General features: G+C 38.1%; 1 protein-coding gene across 2 annotated transcripts in view; it reads right to left on the reverse strand.

Moving 5' to 3' along the window:
• The window catches only part of si:dkey-61l1.4 (collagen alpha-1(I) chain), an 88,282-nt gene that overhangs the window by 16,432 nt on the left and 50,567 nt on the right, over positions 1-21,283 (reverse strand). For both annotated transcript variants that reach the window (XM_042421492.1, XM_042421491.1), the window contains exons 19-47: positions 21,196-21,249; positions 21,041-21,085; positions 20,899-20,952; positions 19,090-19,134; positions 18,942-18,995; positions 17,408-17,452; positions 16,172-16,225; positions 15,606-15,713; positions 14,648-14,701; positions 12,919-12,972; positions 12,762-12,806; positions 12,611-12,664; positions 12,415-12,459; positions 10,342-10,395; positions 10,183-10,236; positions 9,889-9,942; positions 9,358-9,411; positions 7,013-7,066; positions 6,802-6,846; positions 6,659-6,703; positions 5,721-5,828; positions 5,518-5,571; positions 5,345-5,398; positions 5,103-5,156; positions 2,445-2,552; positions 2,306-2,359; positions 2,022-2,129; positions 1,873-1,926; positions 1,659-1,712 (exon numbers count right to left, since the gene is read on the reverse strand). In XM_042421492.1, coding sequence (XP_042277426.1) covers positions 1,659-1,712; positions 1,873-1,926; positions 2,022-2,129; positions 2,306-2,359; positions 2,445-2,552; positions 5,103-5,156; positions 5,345-5,398; positions 5,518-5,571; positions 5,721-5,828; positions 6,659-6,703; positions 6,802-6,846; positions 7,013-7,066; positions 9,358-9,411; positions 9,889-9,942; positions 10,183-10,236; positions 10,342-10,395; positions 12,415-12,459; positions 12,611-12,664; positions 12,762-12,806; positions 12,919-12,972; positions 14,648-14,701; positions 15,606-15,713; positions 16,172-16,225; positions 17,408-17,452; positions 18,942-18,995; positions 19,090-19,134; positions 20,899-20,952; positions 21,041-21,085; positions 21,196-21,249 — 1,719 coding nt within the window. The remainder of the gene's footprint in view (positions 1-1,658; positions 1,713-1,872; positions 1,927-2,021; positions 2,130-2,305; positions 2,360-2,444; positions 2,553-5,102; positions 5,157-5,344; positions 5,399-5,517; positions 5,572-5,720; positions 5,829-6,658; positions 6,704-6,801; positions 6,847-7,012; positions 7,067-9,357; positions 9,412-9,888; positions 9,943-10,182; positions 10,237-10,341; positions 10,396-12,414; positions 12,460-12,610; positions 12,665-12,761; positions 12,807-12,918; positions 12,973-14,647; positions 14,702-15,605; positions 15,714-16,171; positions 16,226-17,407; positions 17,453-18,941; positions 18,996-19,089; positions 19,135-20,898; positions 20,953-21,040; positions 21,086-21,195; positions 21,250-21,283) is intronic.

A 21,283-nucleotide genomic window follows, 5' to 3' on the forward strand; every position in this document is an offset into this window, starting at 1 on the left:
CTTTGACTCTTTATGTCTTAAATTTAGTCTGCCATGTTCAAATTTATTCCACTACCTTCAGGTCTGTCACTTTGTATGTACAGAGTTTGATTCCTTTCCCAAGTCCCCTCAAGAATCAAAATGGGACAGCCTTTTCAAACTATCTCCTACTCAGAAGGGGCCTCTATCTGGAATGAATGAAAACACCATGTCTTTGAACAGTGATACAGTCTCCAAGTCAAAAGTCCAGATGTGAGGAGGAACTGGGAATGGAGTTGGCAGAGGATCGGTGGGATGCGGCGTTAGATAAAGTGAATTCTTCATCATCCTGTGTTTGACTTGGTCTGATCCAACTACAGGTGGTGCACAGAGCCCACTTCAGTAAATCTAGACTAAGCTTTCTAGCTTTCTAAAATAGTGGCAAGAGTTTGTCTGTTCATTCTGTTCATCCGATTAAATCCCTATGTTTGATATCATCAGCCTGTAGCAGGCCCCTGATCAATGTACCACTTAATCCCATGGTCAATTTGTAATCAAGTCGAAATAGGGTTTTTTGTTCAATTTTTGTTTTACTTTATTTATTTTATTATGTTTCTAACTTTTTTTTATTATTTATTTTTCTTTTCCACTTTTTTTTTTCCTAAAGTGTTTATTTGCTCACCCCATTGTTGGTATTATTGTTATTGGTTTTCTTTCTTTCTATGTGTGTTCAGTCTGCCTATGCTTTTCACCACTAAAAATCATATTAAAACAAAAACAGACAAAACTTAAATCAACTTTTTAAGATGTGGAACAAATATATATTATTTAGTTAATCAGTTACATACTGTATGTAAACATGCTTAAAATGAGAATATGTAATTTTGGAAAGAATGAATAATACCGTCTCCCTCTTACAAATGAAAAAATTATTTCATAGGCAATAGAATGCCCCTGTTGCTAAACCCCTCACTCAAACAGAGTATGTCCAATCATAGTTTAGCAAGGCAACTACATGTGGCAGGTCTGTCCAGCTTTGGATTACTCCACATGTGGAAACTGCAAATCTATACTGGGTATCTAAAGCATTTGGAGAATTGTGCCTCTTTCAAAACCAACAAGTGCAAAAGTGTAAGGATTGGATTAAACATTCCTAATGTAAGCTGCAAACATTAGCCTGGCTAATTAGTAACCTAAGCTCCAAGGATATTTATTAGCTAACAACATTATTGTGGAGTACAGATTATAACCGCGTATTGTCCAAAGTTTCAGCCTTTTATTACAAAGTTCCCCTTTTTGCGTGCATTTCCATAGATCTTGCTGAATCGTGTGTAGGTTTGCTGTTGGGACAAAACATCTGTTATAAACCTTCATGCAGCTACCACAACGAAGATAGCTTCAGCAGAACTTTGGAATATATTTTTGCACAGAGTGAGCACTGTGAATTTTGTCCTTGTAGGTTTTTACAGTAAAATCATGTGAGAAAGGGGTCATTTCACGGCAACTATGGACATAAGGAATGATTACGGTGACCCATCATTATTTCAACGTACATGCGAGACTGACTTGAAAAATTCTGAATGTATCCTCTAAAAACCACATTAAGACCAATGTGGTGTTTTACAGGATATGCACATAATGTGTTTCCTGTGTGTTTTCTTTGACTCTGGAGTTGCAGAACATGCTGTGAGATTGTGTACCTTGATTCCTGGTGGTCCATCAGGCCCTGGAATCCCCAAAATCCCTGGAGACCCCTGAAATTATATGCACAACAATTCCCACATGTTTAATTTGAAAATAAGATACTAAATGGCACTATGAAAAAATGACAATTATTCAACACAGTTATACATATCAAATTTAGTATCACAGTAAGAAAAGTTACTACGTTTTCATGGGTAGCAGGTATTTCACCTGTAGTCCTAATAAGCCTGATGGTCCAACTTTTCCCACCAGGCCGCCCTGCCCCTGAGAGAAGAACATGGCAGTGAGGACAGGTATAGACAGTGGATAGACAGATGGTGATATAGATAGGTAGACTGATAGATAGAAGGCTCATTTACCATTAAACCGGCATAACCCTTTTCTCCTTTTGACGCTCTTGGCCCTTGTGTTCCTGGGACCCCTGAGGGTCCCTCTGACCCCAATAAGCCACGATTTCCCACGTCTCCCTGTGAAAAACAATTTATGATACGGTAATGTGAGCAGTAAAAGGTATTAAGTCTGCCTCTAACTAAATGGGAATTGTTCATAAGTTATATAACAACATGCATACCTAGTTAGCCATAGCATGTCTGTTTTTAAAATGCTACAGTAGCAAACAAAACAATGTTGAGATGGAAATGACCTTTGCTCCTTTAGCACCTAGATCCCCAGGAACGCCAGGCTCTCCAACATCTCCCTGCACAAAGAAACAAAATGAAGGAAAGGGCAGCACAAATAACATGATGGCATGAATGGCTGCATAGAATGACAGTACATCTTACCTCTTTGCCCCTCAGTCCAGGCTCACCCTTCAGCCCCTGGGAACCCTGAAGTCCCGGCTCTGCCTTTGGTCCTTTGGGCCCTGGTTGTCCCTGGGGGCCTGGAACTCCCTGTTTTACCAGGATGGTACATAGTTTGACAATTGTTGAATATTGTCTGCTATGGTTGTCTGAGTTATTTCATCTGTTGCTCAATGTATTTTATTCTTATTCAGCTTTCATGGAATTACTGCCCTGTAAGTTCAAATCTTATACAATAATGGCTGTGATACTTTTACTCACAGAATCAACTCTGTGAGAGAAAGATTTAATATGAGGATACAGATAAAATCTAAAAATTAAAACAGTTTACTGTGGTTTAATGAAAATTTGTGGAAACTAATGAAATCTAGAGATGCTGCACTAAGGAAAGCAATTAAACTAGAAGAGACACTGACATGCTGGTTTATAAAGGTTTAAAGAACAAAGTTATCCAAGAGCTAAGAGAAGCTAAATCCTGTTTTTATCTCAATATTTTGAATGAGGCAAAAGGCAACAGTAAATTGATCTGGAAAAACATTGATAATCTCACAAGGAGGGACCCAAAATTTTTAGGAGATTTTAAACTCAAAGTACAGGGAAAGTTAATTGAAGATCATCTTACTGTTGCTTCTGTCTTTAATAATAATAATAATAACAATGATAAAGAAATATAAAACATATATACATATATATATACATATGCACATACACATAGATACACACACACACACACACACACACACACACACACACACATATATATATATATATATATATATATATATATATATATATATATATATATATAATGGAAATCTGCTGTTGTCACATCTATTTTTAAATCTGGAGACCACTTTGAAGCCAGTAACTACAGAGCAATAAGTATACTGCCAGTTGTCATTAAACAACTGACAACATTTCTTAATACAAGCAATTTTGGTCTACATTGTATGCAATTTGGATTTAGAGCAAATCATTCCACTGATACTGCTACCTTGCACTTAATAGAGCAAATTAAATACAATACAAACCTAATCTAATAATCTAGCATGACTACAACTGAACGATGGCTGAGTGACTCTTTGGCCAATCCTGAAGCCAATAATTTTGGAGGGAATAATGCAAATAGCCAATATATGGGCTAACATGTCAAGCTCCCATACATAAACAACAGTAACTGAACAATAGCTGGTCTTTAAATAACAACCTAACAACCAGAAAATCTTGTTTTGCTGACCTCCAGTGGTTTGTCTCTCACCCAGCAGCAGTGATGTAGTGTACTCCAGGGTGTGTCAGTACATTGTGACAGAACTGTTAGGTGTGTTTCAGGTGCAACAGAGCACACCCAACCACACCCTGCAGTAACTGTACACCCACAATGTCAAATTTTATAATATATATATAATATTCTCTATTATCTTCTAAGTTTAACTACTGGACACAGATGTCTCCAACCTCACTGTGAAGTTTATGTGCACTGGAGGCTTGAAGTTTCCACATCAAAACCAAACCAGTTGTGATGTCACTAATCATGCTCATAGATACACATGTTGAACTGAGATTTGTGAACACATAAAGTTTGCTCCTTCAGGAGATGAATGTGAAAACAAATTCTGCACATATATCATTCTGCAATGTGAAGACAAAAACATCCAACTAAAGGAACAAGAAGAAAAACACATTTGTGAGGGGAGGGGGGCTTCACATGATGGAAATGCTTCAATTCAGATTTTTTAAATATTGAACAGCCTATTTGTGCCCTACATAGGCTGTAGATGATGTTATGGCAAGTTAAATTCCCTTTAAAAAAAGTTGATGTGATTTATTTTTTTATTTTTTTTATTTTTTGTATTAGCAGTTCCAGACTTTTTAATGTTGTATACAGTTTTATGCAAAAGTTTGGCCTCCCCTTAACAAATAACATATTTTGGTGATTTTTTAAATTGAAAACATGTAAACACAGTCTCTACAGGATATGGGGAAAAAAACACAATATTTTCTGGAAACAGTAATGCAATGGTTACTGTTTATGACATAAATCATTTATTCATTTTTTTTTTTAAAAAAAAACAAAACATCATGGTGGCATTTGCAAAAGTCTGGGCACCCTACCTAGTCAATACTTAGTAACACCGCCTCTGGCAGATATCACAGCTTACGATGCTTTTTGTAGCCGGCTAAACATCGTCTAATTGATTAATCCCGGATCTGTGCTTAAAACGTTTGTACGCATGGATTAAGCACAGATTTGTGAGTACGCACTGTTTGTGAATGAGGCCAAATGTCATGTTGTGCGTCAGTCTCACATTGCTAACTGCTTGTCTATCCATGTGATTATGTTTGCATGCATGTCACAGCACATCTTTGTCTCTCTGACAGTGTAGCTTTCACTGGTAGTGTGATGAGACCATGATTGAGCCCCCCACTACCTGATTATATCAGATATCAGCAACACAATGGCCATCTGAAAATATGGCTCATTATCCAACCCCAGTGTGATAAGAGGTGCAGCACACTTGAAACTATCCATGAGCCTAGAATTAGTTATTCATTACAACATTAGATATCTGATATATAATGTGTTTGTGTGTGAGCGTGTTTATTTTTTTGAAAATAAAATTCAGTAATAATGTCACAGACCTGGTCACCTTTTGTTCCGGGAGTCCCTTCTTCACCAGCTGTCCCTGGAGGACCCTAACATGACAATCATACCTTTCATTAATATGGTGCAATTTATCACAATGTTCCTGATTATTATAGAACTGCATTTGTGAAATATTGAGGATAATTAGGTGAAAAAACTGCATTGTTTTGGAATAATTTCAGAAGACTTCATATGTTTCTGAACGTAATATATGATACTGTAATTGGTGCTGACTGACCTTCTGCCCATTCAGACCTGGAGCACCAACATCACCAGCAGGACCCACTGCTCCCTAAAAACAATACACACTTAATTACTGCTTAAATGATTCTTTCTCATCTTGGACTCATTTGGTTTTGTGAAGACTGATATTTTGAAGGAATATTTGACATGTATGGTAAAATCAGTTACCTGCTCTCCTTTCTCTCCAGCCTGACCCATCAGTCCAGTAGTCCCTGTTGTTCCCTGATCAGAAGACACATATACAGTAAACCATACTGCATGACAATATTATGAGTATATACTACATGCTTTAACGTGGGCAGCATCACAGAATTTTTTTTTTTTTTTTTTTAAATATGGAACGGAGAGAAAGGTGAAAAGTACCCACTCACTAGAAACCCTCTAGGTCCAGCTGACCCTGGTGGCCCTGGAGGCCCTTGGCTACCTATGGGACCAGGGCTCCCCATGCCACCTTGTGGTCCTGGCTTGCCTGAAGGGCCCTGGAAACATTGATAATGGTAAATGAAAGAAATTTATTGGAGTTAACAACAAGCAGAGAATCTTACTATACACTGAAATTCATCAGGATAATCAAAGCAGTCTATCCACCGTTTATGGGTTGAATTTACTTTTTCAGTTCACTCATTTTGCCTCATCTTTTAGTACTTCTTCTATCCATATTCTTCCACTTCAGTTGGTGTTGGTGTAGGAACTGCTATTTCTTTCTCTGTATGCTTATTGAATGTTGAAGCAAAATGGATGTAAGGGAAAATTTATTTATTACAATTTACATCTTATTTTCATAGTTTTGTCCATCATTTCTATCAGTTACAATAACAATGTACTCCCCAAAGTAATTGCAGAAATCTTATATCTTGTCAAAATGCAAACTCTCCAGTAAAAAACAGAGAGTGCTCCAAGTAAAGAAAGGTAATAAAATTGTTATATCAAGCTCTCAGTTCTATTACAGACAACTGTTTTATATCATGTATAATGTGTTTTGTTTATTTGAAATATATTTTATCAATGTTTATCTGTTTTTATTTGCACTGTGAGCAATTTCTTCTGCTGCTCACTTCTTGCGTGTAAGGTCTAGTTTAATTTTAGAAGTATTTTGCTTTAGTTTGTATGTTGAAGTGAATGGGTTACTATTGAGAGGTGGATCCTAGCATAAATATACATATTTAAATAATATCAGCCACTGAAACAAGTTGATATAAAGAAGAAAGGGATGTAATGAGCTCACCCAGATGTCAGACTGTTCATTGATCATAGATACAGCATACTGTACAGCATATATTGATGTTATTTTTCTGCAGGAGCTACTCACTGGTGGTCCGTGAATGCCTTTGGGCCCCAACTCTCCTTGACGGCCCTGAAAGAAGTTAAGGTCAGGGTATCCTCTTACATTAGTGTGGTTGATGATGTCTGATCAATCAAAGTTTTTAAGGTCTAGAAGAGTCCTGTTCTCACCTGTGGTCCTGGAGACCCTCTCTCACCAGGAGGGCCCTGCAAACCCTGAGAAGACAGTGTATCAATATACTGTAGGCTACAACTAAGATCAACAAATGTGTAGAAATGTCTACACATAACACAGTGTGTGGTGGAAAGTGAGAGGACAAACAGAAACACATGTGTATGTCTGTGCACATGATTCAAACCCAGCTTTATGAAACACACTCACGGGAGGTCCAGTCTTTCCTGGGACGCCAGGACGGCCTCTGACACCAGCATCTCCCTGCAGAACAGTCAAAAGTTAGTTTGACAGATGATGATTGATTTTATTTCTAATGACCTCACCAAATACCATGCTGATATATGATGATGATATTGATGATGTTAATACTTGAAGTCTGAATTTTTTCTTGTATCACAGCAGCTCCGTTTGCGACATTACAGAAAAGACAGAAAATAAGACAAAAAACAAAGATACATACATTTAACATAACATTACAATCACAGAAGACAATATTCAAGGCCCTTCAACATACATTTGATCTGGGATTAATTTTCACTGGTGTACCAAAGAGTGCTTCAGTCTAACCCTATTAAATCGTGGAACCCTGTATCTCTGTTTTGATGGTAACAATTTGCATTCACTGTTCAGGACATAGTTGGGATCAGAGACAATACTGTTGGCCAGCCTTAATCTGTTACTATGATGATTAACAGAGTTTCTCAAGGGGTTGGCCTGCAATCTTTGAGCAAATTTTCATTTGGTGAAGCAGTTTTGACTTTAAAGTAGTGGACATACACTTGTACCATGTAGTATTACAGTACTGTAGAACACTCATAATCACATAAGTAGAAGTTTTGTCTTTTTACAGACAAATTCAATGTGATCTTTCCGGGATAACAGTTCTATCATTATTTGTATGAAAGTACCTGCTTGATTTTTTCATTATGGATAACAACAGGAACTTTCTGAGAGTCAGATGATGAACCAAATACAATTCCTTCTGTTTTTGTGTGTGTGTGTGTGTGTGTGTGTGTGTGTGTGTGTGTGTGTTAATCTCAAAAGCATTATTATCACTCCACTCGACCACTTTGTTCACACCATCAGCTATTTGTAAGAGCGTTTGTAACCTTTTTTTTGCTGCAATAAATTACTCAAAGTTTCGACAAGTTTTGTTGGAGTGCGTCTTGAAAACAACACGGGTTCAAACTGTTACCTGTTCAAGGCATCGCTACCCTCAGGTGCCGGGACAGGAACTGTATCATCAGAATACTTGAGAATGTATCAATTTGGTTTATCTGTACAACAATCTGGCTGATAGTTTTGATATAATATCCTTATTCTCCATTGAGGGAGCAAATGTTTCACAAATGTAGGAAAAATGACAAAATATATTTAGGGTTTATGCCTGGTCTGTAAACTAATCCATACAGGATATGAATTTATGTTTCTGTTTTAAGCAGATTTCAAAATTTCAGCAAAATAAAATATGAATCAGTGCCTGTTTCCATGAACTACCTTAATGCAAATATGTTGAAGAGGAGAACATGAAAAGATTACATTATTAATCAAGCAACAGTAACCAGTCTGTACTGGTGATGGAGAGGTGAGTGACATGCATCAAGAGACTCAAACTGGCTCTTTTTATTCTTGAACTTTTTCTGGTGGAGTGGAGGCAGGTAATGCTGAGCAGTAGAAAGACATGAATGCTTTGTCATACAACCAGAAGCACTAGGTAGCAGGCTTCAGGTACCAAAACAAATTGATTTCCATTAGCTTTATGTTTTGTTTTGTTTTTAAATTGTTGGCATTCCACTCTGGTATTTCTGTAACATGTATGTTATTATGTTGGCTGTTAAGTATGTAAAAAACCCCTTTTGTTTTTCCTGTTGGTAGTCCAAAGGTCGTAATAAGTACACATTTCACAACAAGACCGCAGCCTGTTGCACAGCTCACTGAGCCGACTGGTGTTTAGTACTGACTGGGAGGGGGAGATTTTTTGCTGAAACGCGGTGCAAAGCACAACGTTAGAGATATTTTATGTAATTATGAGAAGTGTAAGCAAGGAAAATACCTGCAATAGTCTCATGCTGTGAACATGCACACAAGCACGAGCAACAGGATGTTGACTGCAGCTCATTTAACGGTGACAGGTGTCACTAATGAGAAAGAATTGTATCCACTGAACAGCATCGTAGAAACACTGATTTTTTAAGTGATACTGCTTTATTCAGTGTTTTTACAGGTTTATTATATTTAATTGACATGACAGCTCCAAAGCAAGGATGTCTCATTTTGCTAAATGCCTGTTGCCTCGACTTCTCTTCCTTCTAGTCTCTTCCTTCCCTCCTCGCTCACATCTCAGGTGGGAGGGACTACGACATGAGGAGAGGAGGCGAGGAAAGGAATCGAGGATGTACAAACAGAAATGAGAAAAGGTATATATATATATATATATGCTATATGCTATATGCATATGTACTGTATATAAGCATATATGAATAAAACTGTCTTCACAGGCTATTATGATACAGATTTTGTTGTGCCACCTTTTGGCAGGAACCATGCCTTACCCTTTGCCCCATGTGACCTGGTCTCCCAGTCAGACCCAGTGCTCCTGGGTAACCCTGTGGAGAAGTAGAGATTTTACATTTACATGTAACTTCAGGCCACTTCTACTTATGTTTGAAATAAGATTCAAGAGTTAACCATTTGTTGTCTTAGAAAATGTTAGTATCTTAACCAAACAGATGCTTAATTACAAATAAAAAGTTTATATATTTTCATTTACATTTATTAGCTATTTCTATTGCGTCATATTCAAACAAGCAGGTTAAAACAACTCTAAGAAAAACTGGAAAATACTAATACTGGAAAATAAAACACTTGACCATTTACTTTGAACTGTAACAATTGAGTTTAAAAAGAAAAACATGTTCAACTCAAAGCAAGAACAAAACCCATTTATGATTGCTCCAAATACTCTACTCTATCATCTTGTCAGAATAAAAGAGGTCAGACACACCCACCTCTTACAAATCAATATCTTAACTTCAGTTTAGTCAGCATAGTAGCCAAGCAAACAATTGATAAAGGTCACTTACATACATGCCCACTGGCCCCTGGGGGCCCATAAACCCCGGTTTCCCTGTGAAGCCCTAAGAGACATTAAAATAAAGTATTCATGTGTTTATTATAAAACCTGCAAATCATTAAAACCAATTACTTTAATTCAGTTTTTACTATATTTATTCTTTATTGCTGCAGTCTTTGAAGTTAAACACCAAAATATTCCTCACATACAACCAGAATCATGTAATGTTGTTTGTACCACAAATAATTAATATCTACATAAAAAATGTAGCTGAATATCATCAAAACAAGTAGGATCTGCTCACCGTCTCCCCAGCTGGTCCAGGAATCCCATCTTGACCTGGCTTTCCTGGAGGACCCTGTTGGAGTCAAAAATGACTCCTGTCAGCATATTCAAATCTTCAAATCAGCTCACTGGTATGAGATTATGGTGAGTAGAAATTGACTAGAGGGTGTTGGCCTACCAGGGCTCCTGGAGAACCTGTCTGCCCTGCATCACTAGCCACACCTGGAAATCCCTTCATGTGAACACAGATTTGAGCTAAATGTTAATGTCACTGTTTAGCATCATGCTGATGTTAGTTAATGTTTACCATGTTCACTATCTTAGTTTAGCACGTAAGCATGCAAACATTTGCTAATTAGCAGTAAACACAAAGAACAGCTGAGGCTGATGGGAATGTTCTTTTTTAGTTTTGCAGGTATTTAGTTATAAATCAAAGTGTTGGACAAATTGAAATTTTAACCTGATGATGGCGCCAGAAGAAAAGTCATCAAAGTAATTACAATTCGTCCTGAGTTGGGAATGAATATCTGTCCCAAATTTCATGGCAGATCACAGAGGTCAAAAAAGCCAGTAGGATTCATCCTCTGGGCACCATAAATGTTTGTACAAAATTTCATGACAATCCATCAAATAGTTGTTGAGATATTTCAGTGTGGACCAAAGTGGTGGACTGACTGGCCGACCAACGCATGCAAGACTCATATCCACGGTTGAGTCAGATCCAAGCGAGTAGCTCCCGGTCTGAAAAATGAAGCCAATGCGAAAGTGTCTTATACCTGCATTCTTTCTAATGGCCAGCAGGGGGCGACTCCACTGGTTGCAAAAAGAAGTCAGATTGTATGGAAGTCTATGAGAAAATGACTTCTTCTCCTTTTACTTCTCACTTGATTTATTACCTCAGTAAATTGTTTCCTAATGAGTTTGTGGTCTCAATCACTAGTTTCAAGTCTTCAATACAGCATGATGTTCATTTTGTAAATTATGGTCCCATTTAGAGTAAAATTGCTAATAAAGCAGCGTATGCTTTAGGGCGTGGTTACCTTGTGATTGACAAGTTGCTACCACGGCAACAACATTGATAACATAACCATGGCGTAACCCCAGGGCATAGGCATAACTGCCACTATTTCACAGTGTGTTTTCAGTTTGTGAAGTTATTTGTAACATTTTGGGAAATTAAAAAAGTTTGTTCAGTGGTTGGTTGTACAAAAAGAGCAATTAAGGAGTCGGCTGTTCAGTTTTTCTGCTAAGTACATTGAGTTTTAATGGTTTTAAGCCTGTTTTTCGCTAGCAAAAATTAGCATGAGCATTAGCATTATCACAGTTAACCACAGACTGTAAATGCACCGTGCTAACCAAGCTAGCAGCTGGCACTAGGGTCAACTCCACCCTCTCGTCCAAATATGGTCTCTTATTGCTCCAAAAATCAAAGATTGAAACATTCAAATCCAGATAGTGACAAATTGCTTAATTTGAGGCTTCAAAATGGCAATTCACAAACCAATGGGTGATGTCACAGTGACTACGTCCATATTTTTTTACAGTCTATGCTCAGGATGTATAAAGAGAACTGGATAAAGCGTTGGAGGCGGGGCCCTGTTCATTCCTATGAAAGTTGCTCAGTGTTGCATGAAGCCAAAAAAGCCACTTCCCGTTGAAAACATACTGCACATGCTCTATGCGCTGTTCCTGTATCCAGTTCTCTTAATACATCCATGGTAGTGACAGGGTACAGTATATCTTTGTCCTTTCTTGTTTACTTGCGCCAACACAAAGACAACGGCCAATCATAAAAGCCGAGGACTGTAACCAATTATATTTAGGGATACAATGGTGACTGGATCTGCCCACTTACTGCCAAAAAGAATAGCCAGAAAAAAAACCTTTATAGAGACAGAAATAAATGACTAACTCTTTCTTCTCCACCTGTGTATCCAGCATTTTCCCTGAAATGTTAGAAGGTCTTGAGGTGGAAAATTGGCAGCACAGATTTCCCTGAATATCAATCCCTGCTCCCATTCACACGTGACCCCATGCAGGAAATGTTCCTGAACACTTCAGGGCCAGACTGCATCTGTAAAAGGGGCTTAAGAGATCACTATTGTAACATGCCAGTGGACCAACTAACATCCTCTTATATGTGCTATTACCAGCGTGCTTTATGGAAGTCCTCAGCTACCAACACACTGAACTGCTCTTAACCCCATCCTGTCCCCTCGCTCTGGGTTAAAAAAAAAGGGAAACAACTCACTCTGTCTCCTTTAGGGCCAGGAGAGCCAGCAGAACCAGGACCACCCTGCAGAAGTTAAACATATATCATGACATTGCAAACATATCACAATGTAAATGTTGAGATGGCTTGATGAGAGTTTGGGAGCTGGTGAACAGTAAGTAGTGCAGCGAAAGAACTATAAATGATATGAGATGAAAAGTTATAAAATGGGAACCTGTGTACCAGGCTTTCCTTCCGGTCCCTCAATCCCACCTCGGCCTCTAAAACCCTGCAACAATAAACACAAATATGGTTTAGTATATAACTGTGGCACTATCAATAACTGTCAGCTCTGATGAGCTGCTTTGTAAATTATTTGTTCTTACCGGCAGGCCAGGTAAACCAAACAAGCCAGGGAGTCCTGTGCGACCCTGCAAATGGACATAGACAGAAAGATTAAAAAAAATAAAAACAACTTTTACAACAATTACACTGAATCTGATATTAATTTATTTGACTTGTTACTGTCCAGGTGATAGTTACCCTTGGTCCTTTGGGTCCTAACTTCCCATTTTGTCCAGAGTTACCTCTGTTACCCTTAAATATGAATAAAAAACAGACATTCAATTTCATACAATATAAAACAGAGTATTCCATTTCAAATCCAGTTTCATAAAAGGACACTAAAACAACCATGTATCTGGTTAAGGTGGATACTTTACTTACATTCAGTTTTAAATCTTGTTGAACTGGTTTAACTATGAAAGGATGATGTAGTGGTGACTAAACAAGGCTATCTGGCATAGTTCATGTAAACCTGTCACTTGCCCTGTCTTGAGTAGAAACTTGTTTGGGTTATTTTGAAGTATATATAAACCATGTGATGTTGCTTAATTGGACCTACTATAAGTGCAGGGAACACACTCGTCATTTTTCACTTAAAGTAGCTTTATATTTCTTGTCTTTGCTGAAATCAAAACAAGAGAATCTTCTGCCAAAATGGGCAGGCAAACAACTGGCAAAAGACAAAACAACAAAATAAGGTACATATAGTGAGCTTGGCATGTGAGACAAATCATGAGGTTGATCACACTATTGGCCATGAGTCCCAACCAGTGGGATTTCTGCCTGCTCTGGTGTGAATGTTTGGGAATGCCCAGGACAGGCCCAGATCATACAGTCTATGGTCCAGATTCAGCACCCTGGACAGTGGTCCAAACCAAAAGATAAGAGCAAATATCGTTCACTTTTATTCATATTTGTAAACTTAAGAATGGTAAATGGACTGTACTTGTATAGCGCGTTTCTTGTCTTCCGACCATTCAAAGCACTTTGACATTACGAGTCACATTCACCCATTCACACACACATTCATATGCTGAATGGATACAGGGGCTACCATACAAGGTCCCAAACTGACCACCAGAGGGTACTAACCATTCATACACATTCACACACTGATGGCACAGCCATCAGGAGCTATTTGAGGTTCACCATCTTGCCCAAGGACACTTTGACATGCGGACTGGAGGAGCCAGGAATTGAGCCGCCAATCTTACAATTAGTGGACGACCTGCTCTACCTCCTGAGCCACAGCTGCTTAAGAATAAAAACATTTTATCTTAATAAAGCTCTAAAATTTAAGAGTTCCAGCAATATATGTAATTACGAATAGGGTGGGTTTAGTCCTCTATTTGCAGCTGATTGCTTTCTTGAAGCTGTTACAGTATCTCCAAACATACAGATGTTACACCACATTTTGTGCAAACATTTTTGTCTGCAATCAAATTGCTTGCATCTCCACTATCCGCACTTCTTGTTGTGGTACCAAATTCTCCTAATTATGTGTTTTCTCTGATATTCCTCCTTTACCAAAGTCATAATTTTCTCCCTGCTCCAGTTTGGCTTTTTTCTGTCTTTCTAGTTCTTCTATTTTGACCAGTTTTCTATAATTTCATCCATATTTTTAAAATCACATTTAAAGCTGCACTAATAAATATCTTTACATGAACAATGGATCAAATGACTAAAAGTGGTCGCCCATAGTGATGAACCCATTATCCAAAAACCCTGCAGTTCCCCTCAGCACTATGAGGCAATCATGTGGAGACTTGGAATCATGTTAACTACTACTACTCTTAAAAATTACCCTCTGCTGTAGTAGTAGTAAGTCTGTCTTTGCTAAGTGCAATGCAATGTAACAATAAGCTGTGACAGATATGGCTCTACTCTATCAGCTTTGCTTGACCGGGCAGCTATAAAAGCCTCTGACCTTTGGCCCCTGTTTCCCAAACGTTCCCTGGAGGCCTGTCTCCCCCTCTTCACCCTGAGGAGACATGACAGGGAAACCTGTTACAATTATAGCACATGACATCCTATATTTTATGGAGTGACTATAAATGAGTCACTCCATAAAATCAAACAACGTTTAAATCTTCTGAGACTTCTTCATTATATTTGCAAGCAGCAATAAGGTGACACAGCTCCAGTTTAGATGTGGACACATCTTTACATTTTGCACATTTTATTTATATGGTATATTTCTATGTACTTTGGATAATACGCTCATGTAAATTTAGTATGCATCATTTTTAACTAGACTAGACCTGCGATTGAGCTTAAAATTTCCTTAGTTTGACTAAAACATTTTGACTGATTTTGAAGTAACTGAGTTATGAATTTTGAGTCTTAAAAAGATTTGACTCCAAATGCAACTTGAGATAAGACGAAAGAGGCCTTCATTGGCGAAAGTTAAGTGTTTACAATGAAGGCTATGAAATGTGGCTAAAAGTTCTGGAAGAGCTGGCTCTTGTGGCTCGAGTCAATGTATTTTTGTCAAACTACACCTGCAATGTTCTGTGGATTTCAAAATCATGGGAAGCCATTTTCATCAAAAATGTTTCAACGTTCTGCTCAAACAGCTCGAGATGAGTCGCTGCCCCGTTATTTTTAAAAAGTAACAGGAAAATGAAATATAATGAACTATGAAAGCTTATGAATTTGTTGCGAAATTGATGACATTCCTAGCTTTTAAAAATATTATCACATTCAGAAATACAGCCACCACGACCAAAACAGATGACTACTTTTGAAACTACTTGAAGAATGGGTGTCATAGGATCAAGACTTTTAGTTTAGGCTTATCTTACACTGACAAAATACTAGCAAAGCAGACACTTCTGTGTCAACAGTGTGATGTTGGATTTCAGATGATGTCATGATCTGTATACCTCTGTTCCTTTGGGCCCAGGTTGACCTCTCACTCCTGGAAGACCTGAGGTGCCATGTTCACCCCTCTCTCCCTGACTACCCTGGATCCCTGAAACACCTGGAAGGCCCTAAGGGAACAATCAGTTGTAGCTCAGTCTTTTAAAAGGTGGCATGTGGGGGTTATGGGAAATGCAGTGTGAATTTGGAAAAACACTACAGTAGCACTAGCAAAATCACTATTATAAGACAGATGCTACTGGTGACCACTATTATCACCTATGTTTACTGTAATTACACAATGATTACAGTAAACATAGATTATTAATTATTCTAGAAATAACTAATACACATAAGTCTATTACACAAATAAATATATAATATATAATATTACATTTTTAAAAACATTTCACATGCTGTGCACACTTTTTAATTTAATTAGATTTTATTTAAATACATTTTAAAATTTCTCAAGACTCCATTTACTTCAATTAAATTCGGTACTGGAAACTTGGGGGATTATCAAAGTTTCATCTCTGTCTCTCTGCCTTTAGTTAGAGGTTGTCATTGATGTCTTCCTCTTACTTACTCTGTCGCCTTTGGGTCCAGCCTCTCCTTTGTCACCATCCAGCCCTCTGAAGCCCTAGACATAAACATTGTTTTTCTATGTTAGCCCTCTGAGTTTGGCTGAAATCATTTTAACTCCTTAAAAAAGGTTGAAGACTAAACGGACTTGGTTTCCAATATTTAATCAATATTCTATATTAACATGGAATATGTTGACATTGTGTGTAACCCAGGGTATAGTTTTGGTTCCAGAAGTGGGAGGGGTACAATTAAATGTTCCCATATTAATGGTATTACAACAAAAAATACTGTACTACAATACAATACAATACTTCTGTATTGTAACCCCCATCCTTTACAGGCAGGTCTACCTGATACTATCTGATAGATAATGTTTTATTTGCATCTTTACCACAAAAAGCATTGTGCGTTACTATCTGATTTATTTCTAAGACAACATTTACTGTAAACAAAAATACAGATTAAATGTTTTTAACTGCAGTCTTCGTTGAAAAATGTAGTTGGCAGTACCTTTATACAGCCCTGAGTAGTAGATATTCCTGCATACCTATATCCCCAACAACCTTCATCAATAAGACATGGCAGCTTGTATGCAGCCTGAGAGGCAGAATTTGAAGGAGGGGGATTTTGAAAAATGAGTGGGACAAGTTCCCTCAGTGGAAATTATACCCTTGTGTGTAACATTATAGAGGTCACTAAGCGTGATGACCTAAGGATTTGTCTCATTTAGCTTGTTGTTGTTCAGTCTCAGTGCTCTCATCAATCTTGTTTCCAGCAGCAGCAAGCAGCTGTTTTTAGTGACAAAGCTCTGATAAAAACCACTGTACACTACCTGCCCAGCATCAAACAGTAGACACACACAGTTACTATAGAGACTAGTCAGTAAAGAAAGTGGAACATTTATCAGCTAATACACCAGATACTTTTTCAGAAGTTGTTGGAGACCAAAGCAGAACATAAAAGCCAGTTTAGATTGTACTTAAATTCCTTAAGTGACCATAAACATGACTCCAATGAGATGCTAATGTTACTCTGTGTCTGCTGCATGTGTAAATGGGCAAGTGTTTGCTAACATGTTAGCCACAATAGCTTAATAAGAAGATTATATCAGTGCTCAGTGTCACATTGTTTTGGAGTTCTTCTGCCCCTATTGGCCAGAAATCGTTTAATGATCACTGACCTCAATAGAAAAAAATAATGTTGACATTTATTGAAAACAGAAGAGTATGCTTCTTACTGTGGCACCTGGAAATCCTTTTGGACCAGGACTCCCAGTTATCCCCTAAAAGAACAGCAGAACAAAAAGAAATCCTGAAATATGAACATGCCTGCATCGTAACAGTGCACAAATGGAAGATATATGCTCTCTCGAATAGCATTTGCAGCTTGGCCACTGTTGACTGCTGTTGGAATTCAAATTGAGGCTACTTTCCTTTGCTACACTCCCACAGTGTTAGCTGTCACAGGCTTTAAGCAGAGCCAGGTGTGAACATGGAAGGAGAGGGAGTAGCTGAGTCAGATGTCAGCCATATTCAATAGACAGTCTTCAATAATACCCTAGATGTAATATTTCAAATAGTTGCTGTCAATGAGCTGACCAAATGACCAAACACATTAAAGGATTTGACTGGCGATTTTCTATAGTTTTCTTACTCTCAACAAATCTCATGTGCAGAGCCAAACCAACAATGAATTGATCTACTATCAAGTATTGTTTGTGCATCCAAAGTCTGATATTTCTTATTCCTCTGTGCTGTAGACCTCCATTGTCATCCAAAACCTATTAAAAACACTTCAATGAGCCACACCGCTGCACTGGGTGTCATGTTCCTTGACCAGGAAGAATATGGGCATGTTAGTTTGTTTAGAAACAGCTCCAAAGAGGAATAAGAGCAATCATCAATTCATTTTTGGTTTGGCTCTGCACATGAGATTTGTTGACAGTAAGAAAAATATAGAAAATCACCAGCCTTATCCTTTAAAATAGATAGACTTAAAATCCTAACTTAATTGTAGGCTGGTGTGTACACCGCCACTACATTACCTTATCACTCTGGACCTTCAGCATGTGCATGCTGGAGTCACTGTTAGAGCTGTTTTGAAGTCTTATGGGGCAAGTCCAAGTCACTTCCAAGTCAGCTGAATAAGAACCAAGTCAATGACTCAGGGTAGCCAAAGCAAGTCTCAAAATATCCCAAGTCAGTTTAGACAAGTACAAGTCAGTCTCAGGTCTTGTCAAAACAAGTCTCAAGTCAATCAAGACAAGCCCAGGTCAAGTTTCATGTCCTGTCAAAGCAAATCTCAAGTCAAGTGTCAAATCAGTTGAGACAAAACTAAGTCTCAAGTCTTCCTTACGACTTGCGACTTTAAGGTCAATTAAACATCCAATGTGTGGGGCCATGCAAGGCTTGCCTCTCCATGTCCTGTTTATATTGGTGTGATGGGATTCACAGGTCAAGACTTGAGTGTTTTGCTTTCATGTCTCAAGTCAAGTGACATTTTTAGGTGTCAATTAAGTCAAATCTTAAAGCAGTCAATTCCAAGTCTAGCTTTAAGTTCTCATTTTTGTGACTTAAGTCTCAAGTCTTGTGTCTTAAGCTCTGGCCACAACTCAGACACATTATACTGTAGATCCACAGAAACCCACCACAGACCAGCCATCTCCATTACATACAAGACAAGTTTCTACTTAAAGTATAACTCACGCCAGTTAATTACAGTTACTGAATCAAGCAATGGAACACAAGACATAATAAAAACATATCATTTACCATGAGCCCTTCAATGCCAGGCAATCCTTTTGTTCCCATACGCCCTATTTCACCCTGGCAGAGAGAGCAAGGACATCAGTATCATAGTCTTGATTAAATTAGGTTACTGAGCAAACACAACTTTGCAGATTATTCTTTTAAAACTTACCATGTCCCCTTTTGGACCATGGGGGCCATCACTGCCTGGTTGTCCCTGACAACAACAAACCAGTAAATAGTGCATAAGAGACCAAATCCAAACTTTATGATAGTGTGAAGCATGTCAGGACCAAATTGTGCTATTTTCCTTGAAGTGAGCAGATGATTTCAAGTTAACTGAGATCCTCAATATTCTGTATTCCATTATTAAGATGGGTGATTATGCACTTTAGGACAATGAAAGGCTTTTAATGTGAAATGTCTGTGCAAAACATGTTGCGTTTCATTGACTGTAGCTTCACAGTGATCAAAAAACTCTATGGAATTATAAACAATATATGAATTCATTAAAAGAAAACAGTATTTCTGTTAGAGAAGGGAAAGTGAAAGCAACAGAGTGGATGTATGATGTGGCTTTGTTGAATGTGGAATTGTACATTTATACTGGATTCATCAAGACAACAGGTAAACAAGGAGGACGTTTTAAGTTTTCATTAACAGCAAATAATTAAAACAGGAGCAGATCAGGAAAGAGGGAGGCTTCTTATTAAAATATGGTAAGATGTACATACTTCAAATAAAACAGGGAAAATTGGGAATAACATAAGTCTCTTGATAAGGCCTGGTTCTGTCTGTAGTTGAGGTAAATAACAGCCTCAGACAATATTTGAGAGATTACAGTAATCCCTTGTTGAAAAAGGTATGATAGCACAGCTTTATTTCTATAAGGCATTTGTATTTCAGCCTGATGGGGCATTAGCACAAATGTACAACTGAAGCAATCATTTACATGTTGTTATTGGGATGATTCACAAATTGCATCTTGCAAGCAATCAGTACAGTAAGGAGCAAGTGGGTAACTCCCAGTCTGAAAAGGGAAGCCAATGTCTTACAAGTGCCTTAAACCTGCATTCTTTCTAATGGCCAGCAGGGGGCGACTCCACTGGTTGCAAAAAGAAATCCAATTGTATAGAAGTCTATGAGAAAACGACCCTACTTCTCACTTAATTTATTACCTCAGTAAACACTTTCTTAATGAGTCTATGGTCTCAAATGCTAGTTTCAAGTCTTCTTCAATACAGCATGATGCTCATTTAGAGTAAAATAGAGCAGTGTAGCATGGCTACCTTGTGATTGACAAGACACTACCACAGTAAAAACGTTGATTACGTAACGTAACAATGGCGTAACCCTAGATCCTAGTATAGGTGTAGCTGCCACTATTTTATAGTGTGTTTTCAGTTCATGAAAGTTAATTTTAACATTTTGGTTGCCTAAAATAGTCATGTTCAGTATTTGGTTGTACTAAAAGTCCCTCTAAGGAGTTGGATGTTCAGTTAATCCGGTAAGTACATTTTGTTTTATTGGTTTTAAGCCTGTTTTTCACTAGCAAAAATTAGCCTTAAGATTAGCATTATCACAATTAATCATAAACTGTAAATGCAACATGCTAACCGGTGCTAACCAAGCTATTGCTAGGGTCAGCTCCACCCTCTTATCCAAATGTGGACACTTCTGGCTCCAAAAATCAAAGATGGCGATGGTCAAATCCAAGATGGTGACAGTCAAATTGCCAAACTCATGGCTTCAAAACGGCAGTCCAAAAACCAGTGGGTGACATCACAGTGCGTCCATATTTTTTTACATGATAAGGAGCCCTGGCACACACACCAGAAACACTCTTCCCTTGACCTTGGCTACTGTGTTACATGTACTAGCCAATAATGTTCCATTCAAATATCCACACTAGTCAAATCTAGCAGGGGAAGAACCTGTACATGTGAGGTCATGTGTGTGGTCATTCTCAGATTAAATTTACCTGAGCTCCTCGAGGTCCAGGTGAGCCTGTCACTCCTGCTAATCCTGCAGGTCCCTGTTAGAGATGCAGTAAGATTAAAAAATTAAACTGCTGCACTGATTCTCCAGTATGGAAAGTCTAATAGGTGAACTGGAAGACATACTGGAGGGCCTTTACGGCCTCGTGGACCACCTGGACCTGGATCACCCTGTACAGGATACAGAAAAACACTGTAAACATAATACATGGATGTTATTTCACTGGACTAAACTAAAATGATTGGAAGGAATATGTTGAAGCCTCCTTATATGAACTCACCTCAGACCCATTCTGTCCACGTGGTCCTATACCGCCAGTGGCCCCTGGCGCACCCTAGAAAATCCCAACTGAAAAATTAGTAATTCTT

This window comes from Thunnus maccoyii, chromosome 9 (genome assembly GCF_910596095.1).
Source record: "Thunnus maccoyii chromosome 9, fThuMac1.1, whole genome shotgun sequence".
Classification (NCBI taxonomy): domain Eukaryota; kingdom Metazoa; phylum Chordata; class Actinopteri; order Scombriformes; family Scombridae; genus Thunnus; species Thunnus maccoyii.